Raw genomic sequence first — 18455 nt, 5'->3', positions numbered from 1 at the left:
AATAATCCATGGTTAAATAAATACAAAGGGATATATATATGTGCCGATTTTTCAAGAGTATACACATATGTAAAATAAGAAAACTCTCTAACATTAAATTATTTAAATGTCCAGCCATTGACAATTAACTTGTTTATTGACAATAATGGAAATTACAAGTAATGAGATGGCTTTTGGTTAGTTATTTATACACAACCATCCAGCAGTAGTACATTATGGATGTCTTTATTGCAAGTGAAAGAGAGAATGAAGACTTAAGCATTGATATATCCACAAGTTCTTGGAAATGGTATTGCATCTTTGATGTCTTCAAGTCCAACTGCAAACATAATCAGGCCCTCAATGGCTAGGCTGAAGCCAGAGTGCTTCACTGTGCCATGTCTTCGGAGATCAAGATACCAGTCATACTGCTCTTTCGGAATACCGAGCTCTTGGATCCTGCAACAGCATTCATCACTTGGTAAAAGAAGCTAAATAAAGAACCAACACAAGAGGAAATATACAATGGGAAACAATGAAGTATATTCAGATCATCCAAGAACTGGTTTTTTCATACTGCCAATGGAAAATGAATCAAACAATGCGAAAAATTACCTCGATGAGATAATATCCAAGCGTTCCTCCTTTCGGCTTCCTCTGACCAATACACCACCCTATAATGAAACTTGTTTAGTTCACCAAATGAAAATGAGGTAGTAATCTGGATTTGTTTTGAGTAATTCTCTGAATAAGATTTGAACTGTTGTTGTAAGCTTCAGTCGAGAAAATCTGTCTCTGACATAAATTACTCATTTACCTTGGGCGCAATGATATCAAAAGCCGAAACTGTTTTTCCATCATCTTTTACATGCACATAGAACGGCTTCAATTCTTTGGGATAGTCATAAACAATGATTGGTTGTTTGTAAATCTCATCCACCAAAAACCTAAGATTATTTTTCGATGAGTACACACATGTTAATTATCATGTAAATGGAAACTGCCAATGCCTATGACTTTAGATGCATACCTTTCATGCTCATCCGATAAATTGATGCCCCACTCAACTTTCGTTTTGAATGTTTTATCTGTGGCCTATGGAGGAATTTTCATTTTAACATACCCACAACGAAATGTTATGAGAGATCCATAACGTTACATACCTTTTCCAGATGTTCGAGAGCCTCTGTATAAGAAATTCTAGCAAAAGCACTTGTTACTAAAGACTGAAGTCGTGTGATACAGCTCTTGTCTACTTTTTTGGACAGAAATTTTAGATCATCAAGACAGTCATCCAAAATTGATTGACAAAGGAACTTCAGAAATTCTTCTGCACAATTCATTATATCCTGCAAGCACAGCACAGATGAGAATGTCTCTTCACAAAATTGTTACCTGTACATATAAGAAACAACCAAGAAGCACTATGAAAACAGTGGAAAGAAGCCATCCATCTAGCTTTCATGGCTGAATTGAACAGACCATTTTTTCCACTTCTACTGGGTCAACTTTGTGGTCTATAGCATTAGATTGAAAACTAAGACAAGAAAATTCTCAAGTTGCAGTCAACATTCCCACTATTCAGAAGAAAAATAACACATGTGGAAGAAAATTACCTCTAATTCTGCAAAGGCCAATTCGACCTCCACCATCCACATTTCTGCCAATTGCTTCTTTGATGGAGAATCATTTGCTTGAAACACCGGCCCCACTGTATACACACTACTGAGACCACAAGCATAACTTTCAAGGTGAAGCCTGGTAGACACTGATAGGTAAGCTTCACAGGAAAAAAAATCTTTAGTGAAGTCCATTTTTGCAGCATATGCTGATCTCCACTGCTCTTCAAGCTGTAACGCTAGCTCATTTGCCTTCTGAAGATCTCCAAGTGCAGCAAGCAGAACTTCTTTGTTGCTATCACTTCTTTTTAGCTCATCGACTCTCTTGCTTTTCTCCCTAATTGCACCTTTCACAACCTCAAGGCTGATATTTTCCCGATCACTAACAGTGCTTAATTCTCCCTTGTCATCTGTTCTCTTGAAGAGAGTCGTAACTTGGAACATCCTGCTGTGATCTTTGAAACCGGTAGTTGTAATGATAGGCATGTGTACATAAATAAATCCCATGTTCTGAAAGAACCTATGAGTAGCGTGAGATACATCACTACGCATGCGAGTGATGGATGCTACCTGCAAGATAAATTAAAATGCTAGTTACCCTGATACCTGACCTTGTGAAATCAATCAAAAGATAAAGCACAACAAGCTGACCAACATAAAGACAAGCTCAGTTAATTGACTCATAGGTACACAATAAATATTAACATTGTTCCAGTTCAAAACCAGAGATATAGCATTTATAAGAACTCTTCCATAACAAGAGAATGTTAACATAGAAGTAACTGCTCTTTTACAAAAACATAGAAGTAACTGCTATCATCACTACAAACTAAATGACTCATTTATCATATTTCTATGTCAAAGCGAACACTCATGCTGAAACATTCAAGAAGTTCCCTACATTGCATAGAACTTTATGATGCAATCTTGATGGACTCTATATTACATTAAACAATCACAAGGCATAAAGAAATTTGTGATTCTGCTTCAGGAGTAGAAGTAGATAAGAAATAATAACTATCACATCCTTATCCAGTTTGAGGGGGAAAAAATAATGCTGCACATTACTACTCATGTTACTAATCACATCTCAACAATGTTGTTACCTGAAAAATGAAAATGAATCTGAAGTTCCAAATATGACAGCAAGAGCACATTCCATACTATTAAGGTAATAATGTTCAAGCATCAAACAAAGTGAATAATCGAATAGTTTCAGGTGTTACTAAAACAATCCCCTTTCATACTTCATTAACTATAATACGTTAAACTTACTGTAGTTGTGCGCACTCGAAGGTGAGGAGAAGGTCTGATAGACTCTAAAGATATCTTTGCCTTGGCAAGTGGATAATTCTTAGAGTCCACAACACCAACATGTAATATTTTCTCAGCTTTAAGCTCCACAATGTGTTTTCCTGGTTCTGATTGCTGCTCAAGCACTCCTTCTACTAAAATGGAAACTCCGATAGCCATGACTTGGACAAGGAGGACCATGTTGGAGTCGACTACTACCTGAAAAAATAATCAAAACCACATAAACATTTCTTATTAAGCACATCAAACTCTACAGTTGGATTGGCATTTCAATAATTTATTTAGAGAATCACAGGTGATTTTACATGATCGAATTATAAACTACCAATAATAATAATTTACCAAAATGAAAGCATTGTTGCAAAGAAAGAAAGGATTTTTCAAGATAATTATAAACATAGAGATAGAAAGATCAAAACCTGAAGATTAGCAACACAAGAACCGTCATTGACGAGCAAAAACGCAACAGTAGGCACAGGCTCCACTGGCGTTTTATCTGCGATCTCGAGCTGCTTCGGCGGCGGGGGCGGAGGAGGCATCGACGAGACTCCCTTCCCGAAAATCCGCGCCAGGTTACGAAGGAGGGGCATTCGCGACATAAGGACTTCAGAGCACGTCAAATCATGCGCGACCGATACCACTGCCGGCGCCGATGCCGGCGGCGGCGCCTGAGAAGCATCCTTCTTCGGCTTCTCCTTGAACAACTTAACCCATCCGCCGACCACAACCCGCTCTCCAGCTAGTCCACGGCCGCCGTCCGGCCGGCCAAGGATGGATTTGATAACGACTCGATTTGAATACTTGAAGCGCTCGACGGAAGCCATTGGAGCTTGGATCGAGAATCGGAGAAGGAGAAGGAGAGAAGGGAAGGCGATGGAGCAAGATGGGCTGCAATGGGAGAAGTATATAGGTTGCCATCGGAGGGGGAGAGCGAGAGAGAGAGAGAGATGGTGAGAAGGGTTTCGTTTGGGAAGGTTTGGCGGAGAAGGAAAGGGATTCGAGACAGAGAGACGAAGAAATGGAATTCGAAGACGAGAGCAAGGACTACTGCGAAGGTGGTGTGTTGGGGATGGTTTTTTTGCTTTTATACCCTTGTTATTTTGATATTGTGGTTTTTTTTCTTGTATGTCCCCTGGATTTTTTTAATTATAAATTAAGTTTTTTTGGGGAAATTCTGGTTATAAATTGGAATAACTTGGAAACGTATACCTTGTAAATATGGATAGTTGCTAATATGTCTTTATTGTAATTATATATATATATACACATAATTTTAAATCAATTTTAAAATTTATAAAAATTTAATTTATATCTATACGCACACCAACCCATATTTGGCCAAGCCAAAGCAATGCTCCAAGTGATACAATAATATCTCAAAACTAAGTATCTATTTGAAGTATTTGTGTTATAGTTATCGCAAACACCAATATGATATTTTATTTATAGTTGTTTTTTAATCATCGGTTGATTTTAATGAAGTAGTGATTTATCTATTTTTATCAAAACTAAAACAGAAACAAAAATCTTGTTTAATTTTTTAATATAAAATATAATAAATAAGAGTGTTTTGTAAAAATATAAAATTAAATATAATTTTTATAAAAGATATGCAAGTGGAAATTTGAAACTTCTTTAAAAAACTAAAAAGTTTTTTAACCATAATTTATCTTTACAATTTTTAACAATATTAATTACACATAATTATTTTTAAAATATTTAAAATTATTTATTTTAGTTAATACTAGCTCAAATATTTTATCTAATAAACCAACTAAACCATAAAATATTTTCATTAGAACAATAAGCCTATAATAATAATAATAATATTTATTTTATCGGATCCGGATCTTCTCCATCATAACGGGTCAAATCCGTTTACTAAAGCGGGTTATCGGATCCTCTTGCTATGTGGGCATCAAGCGCGACACTTGGAGCGCCATCTCGCTTCTTTTTATCTCCCCGATTCAAAACCCTCTCTTTTCATATCTTCACAAAACTACGCACTCTCTCTAGCTTCATTGCGCAACGATGCTCGCTGCTCACGGAGCTCTATCCATCGTCTCGCAGCCCTTCGCCGTCGATGGCACCTCCAGCCCTTCGATTCCTGCCTCCATGACCTCGTGTTGGTTTCTCAAACCACGGAGAAGACCATTCTTCTCGAGAATCTCGCGCATTGCTATCCTGGGGTCCCAGAGCGGGGGCAGTAGCAGTAGAAGCGTTAGTCAGGAGGAGTTTGTTCTAGAGGACTCCAAGGCCGGCAATGGGGACGCCCGTGAAGTTCGGGTATAAGGTTTTTAGTTTCTAATGAGATTTTTGAGCTAATCTTTGCTCATTGCTTAATGTTTAATTGTTTATCCAGTGCTTTCCTATCTAATTCTTCATTCAGTTGGTTTTTGATTGATTTTTAAGGCTTGGATCCTGTTTAAATTTATTCTTTTGCTTCACCATGTTTTATTTGGGCTGCCAATGACCTGTTCGATGATCTATCTGGTAGAAAGAGGAAGACTTAAAATCTGTTACATTTTTCTGAAAAATGCTTGTGTTTTATGCTTTTTTTTAGTTTGATGTTTGATTAATGAATGAAATGTGAGAGGGTTCGGATGCCAGAAAGGTGATGAAGGTTTAATTTTAGTATGGTTCTTCTTAGGACCTCAAATTGATACAGAATGCAAAGCTATGTGATTGATGATTGGAATGAAATTTGAAATCCAGTTCTTTTGGCCCAAGTAAAGAATCAAAATTGAGCTATCTTTTCTATCTGTGACGCCATGATCATCCATTCATCTAGGATGAGCTTCCTCATTGTGTGTGTGTGTTTTTAATTATTATTATCATCATTATTATGCTTTCTTCACAAGGCTTGAATTTTGCCTAGTGAATAGATAAGCTTGGACCTTGTCAAGGTTTCTTCATCAGAATCACACCATAGTGTTTAGATATTTATACGTATTAACTTATGTATGTCTGGTTATTTTTTAAACTTCTTCTTTCCTTGAAGAAGTAGAGGTCCGCAGATTGGAAGGAAGCAAGGACTTATAAAGAAAGTGGTGTCATCTATGATGGAAAGATTGAAGGCTTTAATAGCGGAGGCTTGTTAATCAGATTCTATTCTCTCCTTGGTTTTCTTCCTTTTCCTCTTTTGAGCCCATCTCATTTCTGGAAAGGTGAAATGCTCATACCATACTTCTTCCTTTTAACAGTCTGTTATGTGTTGATTGTTGTTTCATATTGTTTCTTCGTCCATACACTTCTCTTATTTGATGAAAGGTGCTGCTATGCTAATGTTTTGCTCCAAGTCTCACGTGTGTTCTTTGTTGTCATGCTATATCCACTCTGGATTCACTGTCGAAAGTAACATGGTATCTTAAAGAATAAAGTTTTCTAGAAATTCCTGACTGTCTTCCTAACCAATACCATTGAGCATCTCTTCTCTGTTGAATCAATCCTTGTAGCCCCAAATGCTCTCCTTTCAGTTTTATTTAGTGAACTATGATATTATTGTGCTTTTGTTCTTGTAGGGTTTGCATATTGGTTGTGTTTGGTTGAGATTGTTGTAAGACAAACCTTTTATATGGAATTGATTAAACTTTGATTCAATTAATACTAATCAAACTAAATATTTGAAGATTCGAAATTTACTTTCCTAATTAACAATAGCTATTTTTTTAATAAATTCTAATTAACAATCAGTTGTTTATTAATATTTTTAAAAATTATTAATAATTTTATTTATTTAAATGATTAAATCTTCTAAACAAAGGTTGGTGGTGGTAACCTTGGGGGTGTTGATTGGAGCCTTGGGGGAGCCCCACAACCAAACATAGCCTTAGTCTTTGTCTATGTATTTTATAACAATTGTCGAAATTAGTTGATATATCAATGTGATACAATTTACTGCGGTGACTGAAGTCTTCCCAAATTTTTTTTCCTTCTCTTCAATTTTTTTTTTTCCTTCTCTTCAATTGTTAGTGAAAAATTTTATAACAAGTTTGCTTGACTATGCATATGACACAAGTTAGTGCAGTTGATTATAAGTATATTATCTCTGGATGAATAGAGAATCACTGCCATAGTACATTAATTATACTAGCAAAGATTTTCAAAGGTTTGTAAGTTTTACTTGTTAATGACTATTTCTTTCTCTCTTGCAGATTCAAACAAAACTGTTCAAGAGATAGCTAAGAACCTTGTAGGCTCATCAATAGCTGTAAAGGTTTGTTCATTTTTTAGATGCTTTTTTTGCTTGCAGTTGTTTCTTTAAACGCTTAATTACTTTCTAATTTTAAATATTAGTTTCTTGTAAGAACCAATACAATGATACATCTACGCATATGTTGCAGACAAACAAGCTTTGCATAGGCTCACCTTGAAATACTTGATCACCCTTTTCAAACTGTTGCCTTCAACATACTCTTGTGTTTCAATTTGGTAGTTTCTTAATGCCTGTTTCGATAGGGAATAGAAGAAGAAAAGTTCTACTCATGGAATGGTATTCAAATTTCCTTACCAAGCTAGGATTAAGTGTCTGCATAGACACTCCCATTAATAGCGATTATGCTCCTTTTCAAGGATAGCTGTTAGGTATGGAATATTTAGATGTTATCTTGAATTAGAGGTTAAGTTATTTTATGTGCGTGCTTTTCTTATATGGTAAGTTTAAGTGTATTCTTTCAATTCCTATATTAAGTATTTCTCCTATACAAACTAGCGGTTAGATCGTGGCCTCTCTTTTGTGGCTCTAATTTCTAGATAGTCTGCTATAGAAGTGTGGATTGAAGCATTTGTGTGCCATGCACAATGACAGAAGTGGGAAAAGTTGTCTGGAAGGTTATCTGCTATAGAGATGGACTCTCCTGATTGTCAAAAATTTGTGTCACACGATTATAAACACCTTAAAAAAAAGTCCAGTAAAATCCACTTGCATCATAAGCAGCTTCAAAACATTGCTTTGCTGTAAGCTTCTCCACATAATGTCACATTCCTCTTGGTTGATGGCTTGAGAAACACCCACAGAATCAGTAAAGGCTATCCCAATCTTTAAATTATAGTCTCTAGCATACTTTAGTCCAAATTCCAGTGCTTTCGTCTCTACCCAATCTGCAGCAAGCTGCAATACAAATCTTTATAATTAGGAGCCATAACAATGAAGCCTGCTCCACCTGAGGCCTCTTCAGGCATCAATGATGCATCATAAAAGAGGCACAACGCATGAGAAACAGGCCAAAGCAATTTACAAATTTTTTTTATCATCTGGCTGTTGTAGTGATTGAGTGTTCCAGCACTTGATCTACTGATCTTCTAGCAATCCATGGCAATAGTTATCCTAGTCTTATGATAAGTTTCATAGACAACATAAATTGTGTGGCTGTGCAGAAATTTGCTGTGAACAATTCTGTGTGCAATTCAATAATTTTCAGATTTTATACAAGTTTGCGTTTGATTTGCTGAAAGTAAAGGGTATAGTTTCATTCTTGATTGCATAGGTAATTCAGGCAAGTGAGGAGGAAAAACGACTTATATTCTCGGAAAGAGATGTCGATTGGTCGAAGTATTCTGAACAAGTAAAAGTTGGAGATATTTTTAGTGGAAGAGTAGGCTCAATTGAAGATTATGGTGCATTTGTGCACCTACTTTTCCCAGACGGTACAAAATATTCAGAACCATATATATTCTAGTATTTGATAAGTTTTAATTTGTTGGAAACTTGGAATCTGGCTAATATAATGTTTTTGTAGATAGGTTTTTATCATTTGACCGGACTTGTACATATCTCTGAGGTCTCTTGGGATTTGGTTCAAGATGTGAGGGATTTTTTAAGTGAAGGCGATCTGGTAAAGGTTAAAGTGATTCACATAGATAGGTACAACTAATAATTTCTTTGAACAGAATTATATGATAACATGTGTCTCTGTATTTGGTTTCAGAACTAATATTTAATAATATACTTATTCATATACCGCTCATCCTTTGAATCTTGTAAACTGAGCTATCAATTAAATTGTAAATGTGTTTCTGCCTATTCAATTTATCTTTAACATGAAAAATTATGAGACATGGGTGGGAGGCTTCTGCATCACTCCCTATTCCTATTCAATAAACGTATTCTATCCCCCTCCTGGAAAGAGTGCATACCAGCGAGGACTTTGCCTTCTGTAATTGTTGATTGTGCACAATATTCAGGGAAAGGTCAAGGATCACTCTATCAATTAAGCAGCTGGAGGATGATCCTCTTTTGGAGACACTGGACAAAGTAATACCCCCGGTGAGTTGTTTGGTGTGATTTTTGTAGAAGTGTTTTAGTTCTCTAATCTGATATATCAACTCAGTTGACTTACTAAATTTCTTATCAGTTAATTTTTTTTTCCACAGCAAGGCCAGTTGGAATCTGATTCTCTGAGTGCATCTAGTCCTTCAAATATGGAACCTCTTCCTGGACTTGAGAGCATATGCCAAGAGCTATTGCAGGAGGAGGGGTAATATTTTATGATTGGTTACTTTTAAACCTTGATATGTATTCAGTAAAACAGGCCCATGGTCATGTAGAGAATTAGACAAATCATGACATGGGCTTGGAAGTAGTATTATAATTGTGATGGCATTCTTTTCAGAGGAATCATCCTATTGTTTTAGTGCACACCGAAAGCAGTTATACAAACTACATACATGATATAAAATCTCAACTCATAGTTTTAACATTGTATGTTTATCTTGTTGGCATAAACCCATTGGCCCAAAACCAATGGAACAAACCAATGGATTATAATCCATTAGCCCAAATCCAACTCCTCTTAATCCATGGATCACCCAAACAATGGCTGGCTTAAACCATTAACCTAAACCATGAACTTAATCCATGGATTAATGCCCATGTGTTTAAGGAAAATGGTGGTTTTAGTTGGCCTATATATATGTGAGCCTATTCTCATTCTTAGAAACAACCTTGAGTGAAGAATCAAGTGAAGAAGTGAGAGTGAGAAGAAATTAGAGAGAGAAGAAAAAGTGTGGAAAAAAATATTTTTGAGAGTTAGTCCAGTCTCTCAGTATAAGAGAGAGTTACGGTTTTTCTCCATGTTATTAGAGAGTTTGTAACTCCTGCAATTTTTCCACTTAGTAAATTCTTCTATCTTTGCCGTGGTTTTTACCCTAATTGTTTAGGGGTTTTCCAGTAACATCTTTGTGTTCTTTATTTTTTTCAGGCATTCCTTTTATTTATTTTCTCTTTGTCATCGCTTTATTCGATCCTACATTTTACAACAAGTGGTATCAGAGTTAGATCTTGGTGTAATATATTTACTTTATCGTATGCTCTGTGGTTGCCACTATTAGTGGATCCTCACATCGGAAAAATAAGTTGGATAATTATTCACCTTTTTGAAAGGCCGATTCTTGCTCTTTGCGGCAATTTCTAATAGAAAGCGATGACGCAAAAATATGAGATTGAAAAAAATTCGGTAGGGAGTAATTTCTCATTGTGGAAGGCGAAGATAAAAGCGATCACGAGGAAGGACAACGCTTGGCGGCCGTCACCGAAAGACCAGTGAGGTCGAAAGATGATAAGTGGAATGAGATGGGCCGGGGAGCAGCGTTCTCGATCTTCATCTCGCACTTGCGGAGAAGAAGACGGCGAAAAAGATATGGGACCACCTCACTAAGTTGTACGAGGCCAAGTCACTCCACGACAAAAATTTTCCTTAAAAGGAGACTACTATGCTGCGTATGGCGAGAATCTACTTGATGGCGGGACACATGAATACAGCTCGAACACTCGTATTTTTCCCGACTCACATCATTGGGACATCTGATAGAGTCGAGTAAGCGTCTGAAATTCTACTCCAAAGTCTACAGATTCAGTATGATCGACTCAGTCATCAACTTAACAAATAATGTCCCCACGGACAGTCTAGTTTTTGACAATATTGCAGCTGCTGTTCTGGAGAAAGAGAGTCGCCGCAAGAACAAGGAAGACAAGCTAGCAAGTTCACAACAAGCGGAGGCTTTGATGGTGACGAGAGGAAGACCAACATAACGTGAATCTAGTGGGAGTTACGATCGTGGTAGATCAAAGTCGAGGAGTAAGAAGACTTTCAAGTGCTACCAGCTGTGGCAAGAAAGGTCACTGAAGAAGGATTGTTGGAGTCTAAATAAAAAGGATTCCAATCCTCGAAGGGAATGTTGCAAACACTTGGATGATGGAGAAGCTATGGTGTGTGAAGCAGCAACTACATCAGGTAAAAGATTTACTGATGTATGGCTTCTTGATTCATGACCACTTTTTCACATGACCTCCCGAAGAGAATGGTTCCATCGGTATGAACCTATCTCCGGGGGATCCGTGATACAGGTATGAACGATCAAGCTTTGAAGATTGTTGGCATTGGCACTATCAAACTGAAGATGTACGATGACACGGTTCGGACCATACAAGAAGTCCGACGTGTGGAGGGCCTCAAGAAGAATTTGTTGTCTATAGGGACAACTTGATGATCTTGGTTGCAAAATTGAAGTTCAAAAACAAGATCATGAAGATAATTCGAGGAGCGCTTGTATGCATGAAGGGAGAAAAAGATAGCTGCAAATCTATACATCTTTGAAGGGAGAAACTTTGCAAGAAGGAGAAGCTTCAGGTTGCCACAAGTAGTCCAAGTAAAAGATCTTGCAATGACATGGCACAGGAAACTTGGACACATGTCAGAACAAGGAATGAAGATTCTTGCAGAAAGGAATCTACTTCAAGGTCTCACAAAGGTAACAATACCCTTTTGTGAACATTGCGTTTAGTAAGCAAGCATCGACTCAAGTTCAACACATCTAATTCTAGAAGCAAAGCAATTCTAGAATTGGTTCACTCGATGTGTGTGCAAGCACCGATTACATCCCCAGGGAGGAGCAAATTACTTTGTATCATTTATTGATGACTATTCTAGGAGATGTTGGGTGTACCCTATCGAGAGGAAAGGGTCGATGTGTTTCAAGTCTTCAAATTTTACAAAGCGGATGGAACTTGAATATGGTGAGAAGATGAAGTGCTTGAGGACTGATAATGGAGGAGAATATACTAGCAAAGAATTTGATAAATTCTGCAAGCAAGAAGGCATCAAAAGGCAGTTCACTACAGCATACACTCCTCAACAAAATGGAGTGGCAGAGCGGATAAACAGGACTCTGTTGGAAAGAACAAGAGCTATGTTGGGAGCTGCAGGCTTAGATAAGACGTTCTGGGCAGAAGCAGCCAGTACCGCCTGTTATGTGGTGAATCGGGCCCCATCAACTGCAATCGAGTTGAAGACACCGATGGAGATGTGGACTGAAAATGTATGTTCTTAGGATATGCTGATGGTGTTAAGGGGTACCGCCTGTGGGATCCCATTGCCTCATAAAAGTTATAGTCGGCGAGGATGTTATCTTTCATAGAAGATAAAGAACAAGAGCAAGTAGATGGTGAAAGCACTTCAAAAGAAAGCACAAAGACTACAACAATACAGTAGAAAAAGAAGTCGAAGCTACACTGAGCACGAGGTACAAGAACCAAATTTGAATCGAAGTTCTAGAAGTTCGCGGTCAACTCGTACAAGAAAGGCACCAAGTTGGCATTCGACTATATTATGGAGGGTAATATTGCTATCGCCTTCTAGCGGGGATGGAGAGCCACCAACTCTTCAAGAAGCACTGAACAGTTCAGATGCATCTCAATGGATGGCAGTAATGGAAGAAGAAATTGAAGCTCTTCATAAAAAAATAGGACATGGGAACTAGTGTCGCCGCCAGCAGGCGAAAACCCATTGGCGATAAATGGGTCTACAAGATCAAGCGCAATAGTGATGATCAAGTAGATCGTTATCGTGCTAGATTGGTGGTGAAAGGATATGCTCGGAAGGGAAGGTGATTGACTTCAACGAAATATTTTTCACTCGTGGTTCGACTCACAACAAATCCCGAGTAGTCCTCGGGCGATGTGTGCTACATTTGACTTGCGACTGAAAGCGGTTAGATGTCAAAACCGCATTTCTTCATGGAGATCTTGAAGAAGAAATTTATATGCTCCAACCGAAGGTTTTTGAAGAAAAAAAGTAAAGAGAACTTGGTTTTCGAGGTTGAACAAATCTCATGACGGTCTAAAAGCAGCGCCAAGATGTTGGTACAAGAGATTTGATTACTTCATCATGAGCCTTGGATACAGTAGATTCAATACAGACCCTTGTGCATATGTCAAGAGGTTTGAAGAAGAAGATTTTGTCTTCTTGTTGCTATATGTTGACGACATGTTGGTAGCGAGTCCCCAACAAAGATCGTATCAAGGAGTTGAAGGCACAATTGGCTAGGGAGTTTGAAATGAAGGACTTGGGACCGCGAAACAAGATTCTAGGGATGCAAATTCACCGAGACGAAATAATAGGAAGATTTGGCTTTCTCAGAAGACTTATCTGAAGAAGATCTTGCGGCGGTTCAACATGCAAGACTGTAAGCCAATTTCTACCCCACTTCCTGTTAATTTCAAGTTATCCTCAAGTATGTGTTCTAGCAGTGAAGAAGAGGATGGAGATGTCTCGAGTACCGTATGCATCAGCGGTGGGAAGCCTAATGTTTGCCATGATCTGTACAAGACCAGACATTGCACATGCAATGGGAGTGGTAAGTCGGTATATGGGGAATCCTGGTCAAGAGCATTGGAGTGTTAAGAGGATTCTCAGATATATAAAGGGAACCTCAAATGTTGCATTATGTTATGGGGGATCTGACTTTACTGTCAGTGGATATGTTGATGCTGATTATGCAGGTAATCTTGATAAAAGCAAATCCACTACTGGATATGTGTTCACACTAGCAGGAGGAGTCATGAAGTCGGGTTTCAAAACTCGCGATCGATCGTGGCTACATCAACGACGTAAGGCAGTATTTGGCACTACACAAGCCAAGAAAGAAGCAGAGTGTGGTTAAAGATGGTGTTGGAAGAACTCGGGCACAAAACAAGAGAACATCACTCTATATTGTGACAACCGAGTGCATTGCATCTTTCGCAAGGAATCCAGAGATTTCATTCAAAGACAAAACATATCAGAGTTCAGTACCATTTTGTTCGTGAGAAAGTTGAAGAAGGTACAGTGGACATGCAAAAGATTCATACTAAAGATAATCTAGCAGACTTTATGACAAAAGCAATCAACACTGACAGATTCATATGGTGTCGATCCTCTTGTGGTTTGACAGAGACGTAAGCAACATCGAATGGCAAGATAGGAAGAATGGTGTGAAGATCTGATTGCCTTTCAATCAAATCTTCAAGTGGGAGAATTGTTGGCATAAACCCATTGGCCCAAAACCAATGGATTATAATCCATTAGCCCAAATCCAACTCCTCTTAATCCATGGATCACCCAAACAATGGCTGGCTTAAACCCATTAACCTAAACCATGAACTTAATCCATGGATCAATGCCCATGTGTTTAAGGAAAATGGTGGTTTTAGTTGGCCTATATATATGTGAGCCTATTCTCATTCTTAGAAACAACCTTGAGTGAAGAATCAAGTGAAGTAGTGAGAGTGAGAAGAAATTAGAGAGAAAAAAAGTGTGGAAAAATATTTTGAGAGTTAGTCCAATCTCCCTAAGTATAAGAGAGAGTTCTGGTTTTCTCCATGTTATTAGAGAGTTTGTAATCTCCCGCAATTTTTCCCACTTAAGTAAATTCTTCAATCTTTGCCCGTGGTTTTTACCCTAATTGTTTAGGGGTTTTCCACGTAACATCTTTTAGTGTTCTTTTATTTTTTTCCAAAGATTCCTTTTTATTTATTTTATCATGTCATCGCTTCTATTCGATCCTACATTTTACAACATATCTTTTATATAATTTCGCTTGTTCTTCTACTGTGGTCATCTCTTCTTCATTACCTGAATCCCTATGATGTTCACCTTTTATTCTTTTTTGTCTGTCATTTATGTGCTTTTATTTTGTGCTTTTATTTTGTTATTTTTTGCTTCCATTCTTCATACAACGCAAGTGATGAGTAGAGGGTGATGGTGGTGATGATAACTGTCGACTTAGAAGCCTGAAGTTTAAGTCAGGATCACTTTAAATATTGTCCGATCTCTGTCTATGTTCTATTTGTTGGGACGCAGTGGCTCAGGTCCATAGTCTCACATCGTCTGTGAGAACCAATCTCCCTAGCCTTATATATCCTAAGCCAATCCTTCTCTTTAACTGTAGTTATAGAGAAGTTAAGGTGGTGGGTCCCTGTATTAACATGGTATCAGAGCTACTATTTCGATCGGCCGTGACTAGGATCTTGGGTCCCACATCCGTTGTGGGTCCAGGGGGGTGTTGGGACGCAGTGGCTCAGGTCCATAGTCCCATATCGCCTGTGAGAGCCAATCTCCCTAGCCTTATATATTCTAAGCCAATCTTTCCCTCTAATTGCAGTTATGGAGAAGTTAAGATCGTGGGTCCCTGTATTAACACTATCATGTTGACTAGGCTTTGACATTTTCTGTGTTTTTTTTCACGCCTCAAATATGATCTTGAATGTTTTAATCTCGTGGGTAAGAAAATTATGTTGGAAGACTGATAATTACGGTGTCAGTATTTTGGAAAACCATTCAAGTGGTTCTCCTAAAATTTCATGGAGTATCTTTCATAGAACAACATTTAATGAAAATCTCAAAAATCTTCATCGTTACCTGGTTACATAAGAAGCTTTGTTTCTTCTTGTCTTATATCTTAAGATGATTATGGGAAGGATTTTAGATTGTTTACTACTTGTCATGTATACATATTTGCAAATTTGCAGCGTAACTGATGTTAGTTTTGGACGGCAAGCACTGGAAAAGCGCGTTGTCTCCCAAGACTTGGAACTCTGGCTTTCAAATGTGCGAAGTTTAACTCTTTGCCCACCTTTAATTTGCCCCCCAAGCAATAAACCTTTGATTAATTTTACTGTCAACATCTAATCCTCACTTGTTGTTAATCCTTTTATTTTTATTTTTATTATTTTGTTCCCATCTCTGCAGGTACCTGCCAAGGGCAACCAATTCACACTTCTTGCTCGGGCAGGGAGACAGGTAACTGCAAATCATCCCTGTTCTCTTGGTTTCAATGCTTCCTTAAGACTTGCTATTTTGCTACAATGATAACCTAGTTGCAATGAAGAAATGGAAAGCTGTTTCCCAAATTGTGACATATAGTTTTTCACTTGCTCAATGGCTTATTTTGCTCAAAGCCTTAGAAGCTTGAAGTCAGCAGGTTATTGATCATATTTGTAGTGACCTTTTAATTATGATATGAGACGAATACCTTACCTTCATGATGAAGCTTTTACTTCAGTAAAACAAATTTCTCAAATTTGTTGGACACTTCACTGCTTGTAGACCCTTCCAATCATTCAAGAAGCATCGGCAAATTGTTGTTTTGTCACTTAGACAAGCACTCATCTGCATTTTATTTACATGTGACAACACTTCTCACATTTGATTAACGGTCGAAATATGTGTGTTTTTATTCAGGTTCAGGAAGTATATCTGACAACTACACTTGACCAAGAAGGCGTAAAGAAGGCCGTGCAGCGAGTGTTGGGACGAGTTCCATGAACTTATTCTTTAGTTCTGAGGGACGACTGGTGTGTTATTATTTAAATCGAGTATCATAACATTATCGATTATCCGTTTTGTTGGAATGTTCACAATTGATGTTGGGACTTGTTTAGTTCTCTAAACAGGTCAGCGAAAAAATGTTGTGATCCAGGTTTCATTTTGAATCTGCGTGGGAGAGCCTGTGGATGTCAATTGTATATTTTTGTCTATAAAACTCTCTGCAACTTCCTTCAACAGAATTGTTTGTGTCAGCTGTTGAGGTGAGTATTGTTATAATACAATTTCTTACAATTTGTAAAATTGTTCTTTCACAATGAGCATTTTCAAATTCAGAGTAATTAATTTATTACAGGATTTAATTACTTAAATAAACTTTTTTATTAATTAATATTAAAAACATAATTTAAACTAATTGAATAAGTTAACTAAATAACACTTTGAACAATATTATTCTAATTAAATTATTCTCTCTTCTATTTTTCTCATTGCAAAAATAGACAAGAGTGACAAAACAAATTGCTAATCGATTTGCCGGCAAGAAAATCCCTCATGTAAAGAAAATAAACTTCAAGCTTAACAAGCACAAGATAAATTGATCAAGACAAAAATATTTTGTAAATGGAATTTTTCTTCCCTCTTATCTCCAAGATTCCTCCAATGGCTATAACACCTTTTGAACTTGAACTCCTTGATGATCATATAGATCACCACTACCATGAACTTCTCAGTAAAAAAGTTATCTCAATCCATGCAAACTAGTTTTAACTCCATGCAAAACATTACATTTCTCACCATTAGACAAATTCCTTCCAAACAAGATGCTCATGGTGGACTGTTTGGTTGTGTTCAATCTTGGCCAAGAACCAACCAAGATCATAAGAGAAGCACTGTCTAAAGCTCTCGTTCCCTACTACCCTGTCGCCGGAGAGTTTACCTTCTCTGATCAAGGCCAATTGTCGGTTTCTTGCACGCGAAAAGGTGTCTGGTTTATTGAGGCCTCGGTGAACTTCCCATTGAAGGATTTAAACATGTTCATCAACCATCAAGAGTTTCTTCCTCAACCACCTCTTTGTGTTGATCCTACTGACATGTTCATCATGATTCAGGTATACTGTATACATACATAAATATACCCCTTTGTTTTTTGTTTCTATTTAAATTAAAGATCTGTAAGATCATTAGATATATATATATATATATATATATGTTCAGGTGACAGAATTCAAGCGTGATGGATTCGTTGTTGGCTTGAGATTCAATCATGCAATATATGTTTGATGGAGTAGGAGTTGGACAATTCATGATAGCAAGAGGATACAAAGAACCATCAATTCAATTAACCACTTTGGTTAAGAGATGAAGTCCTTATTAACAACCCAAATATCAAACCCAACTTCCCACCACCTTCAACAACATTATCAAAATCACTAGCTCGTAGAAACAGTAACAATACATGTTTCATGATCAAATCGAATCAAGAAATTAAAGAACAAAAGCACTACTGAACAAAGATGCACAACATATGAAGTCCTTTGTTGCAAAGGTTTTGAAAAGTAGACTTAATTAGAGCTATCAAAACAAACCCTGGTGCCCTTGTCCAACTTGGCTTCACTGTGGATTTACGTAGGTATACTTCATGCATGGAGAAGGGTATTTTGGTAATTTCATAACAATGAAGCTAAGTTGAAGGCTTGAAGCTCCATGTTGGAAGATTGTATTTATATATATGGAACTTTCTCTGTAGTTGTGAAGTTGATACAAGAAGCAAAGAGAAGCATTTCAAGTGAGTTCAATGCATGGTTGAGTGGTGAATGTGAAACTAAAGATAAGTTAATGAGTTATGAGAAGTTAATTGTTAATGATTGGACTAAGATAGGATTAAGAGATGTGGATTATAAATGGGGTGAACCTCAAATTGTCTTCTCCGTTGGAGAAATACCGATAGTTCCATCTTGTTTGT

The 18455-nt window shown here is 37.4% G+C and overlaps 3 protein-coding genes across 7 annotated transcripts in view; 2 read left to right on the top strand and 1 right to left on the bottom strand.

Annotated features, from left to right (window-relative positions):
• Positions 1 to 117: 117 nt before the first annotated feature.
• Positions 118 to 3935, bottom strand: LOC120275685 (asparagine--tRNA ligase, cytoplasmic 2). 2 transcript variants are annotated; one of them, XM_039282353.1, is made up of 8 exons: positions 3332 to 3935; positions 2889 to 3110; positions 1596 to 2168; positions 1143 to 1328; positions 1010 to 1074; positions 797 to 926; positions 595 to 653; positions 118 to 438 (listed from the first exon to the last, which is right to left on the bottom strand). In XM_039282353.1, exons 1-8 carry the CDS (start codon positions 3734 to 3736, stop codon positions 255 to 257), a joined length of 1824 nt encoding a protein of 607 aa, XP_039138287.1. In that variant the 5' UTR covers positions 3737 to 3935; the 3' UTR covers positions 118 to 254. The 2 variants fall into 2 exon arrangements, with proteins under 2 accessions (XP_039138287.1, XP_039138286.1); XM_039282352.1 differs by having other exon boundaries at positions 2874 to 3110; positions 3332 to 3934.
• A 952-nt stretch (positions 3936 to 4887) lies between these two features.
• On the top strand, positions 4888 to 16809 carry LOC120275489 (30S ribosomal protein S1). 4 transcript variants are annotated; one of them, XM_039282089.1, is made up of 11 exons: positions 4888 to 5198; positions 5920 to 6079; positions 7067 to 7128; positions 8399 to 8558; positions 8655 to 8775; positions 9096 to 9177; positions 9285 to 9388; positions 15697 to 15775; positions 15917 to 15967; positions 16409 to 16521; positions 16609 to 16809. In XM_039282089.1, exons 1-10 carry the CDS (start codon positions 4944 to 4946, stop codon positions 16490 to 16492), a joined length of 1158 nt encoding a protein of 385 aa, XP_039138023.1. In that variant the 5' UTR covers positions 4888 to 4943; the 3' UTR covers positions 16493 to 16521; positions 16609 to 16809. The 4 variants fall into 4 exon arrangements, 3 of the variants coding, with proteins under 3 accessions (XP_039138023.1, XP_039138022.1, XP_039138024.1); XR_005541112.1 differs by lacking the exon at positions 15697 to 15775; XM_039282088.1 differs by having other exon boundaries at positions 16409 to 16809.
• Positions 16810 to 17319: 510 nt separating this feature from the next.
• Positions 17320 to 18455, top strand: part of LOC120276218 (myricetin 3-O-glucosyl 1,2-rhamnoside 6'-O-caffeoyltransferase AT2-like) — a 6245-nt gene continuing 5109 nt past the window's right edge. Inside the window, exons 1-3 of the mRNA XM_039282940.1 lie at positions 17320 to 17601; positions 17975 to 18048; positions 18193 to 18449. Coding sequence (XP_039138874.1) covers positions 17320 to 17601; positions 17975 to 18048; positions 18193 to 18449 — 613 coding nt within the window. The remainder of the gene's footprint in view (positions 17602 to 17974; positions 18049 to 18192; positions 18450 to 18455) is intronic.

This window comes from Dioscorea cayenensis, chromosome 14, assembly GCF_009730915.1.
Source record: "Dioscorea cayenensis subsp. rotundata cultivar TDr96_F1 chromosome 14, TDr96_F1_v2_PseudoChromosome.rev07_lg8_w22 25.fasta, whole genome shotgun sequence".
In the NCBI taxonomy this organism is placed as follows: domain Eukaryota; kingdom Viridiplantae; phylum Streptophyta; class Magnoliopsida; order Dioscoreales; family Dioscoreaceae; genus Dioscorea; species Dioscorea cayenensis.
This window is presented reverse-complemented; position numbering and strand designations above follow the sequence as displayed.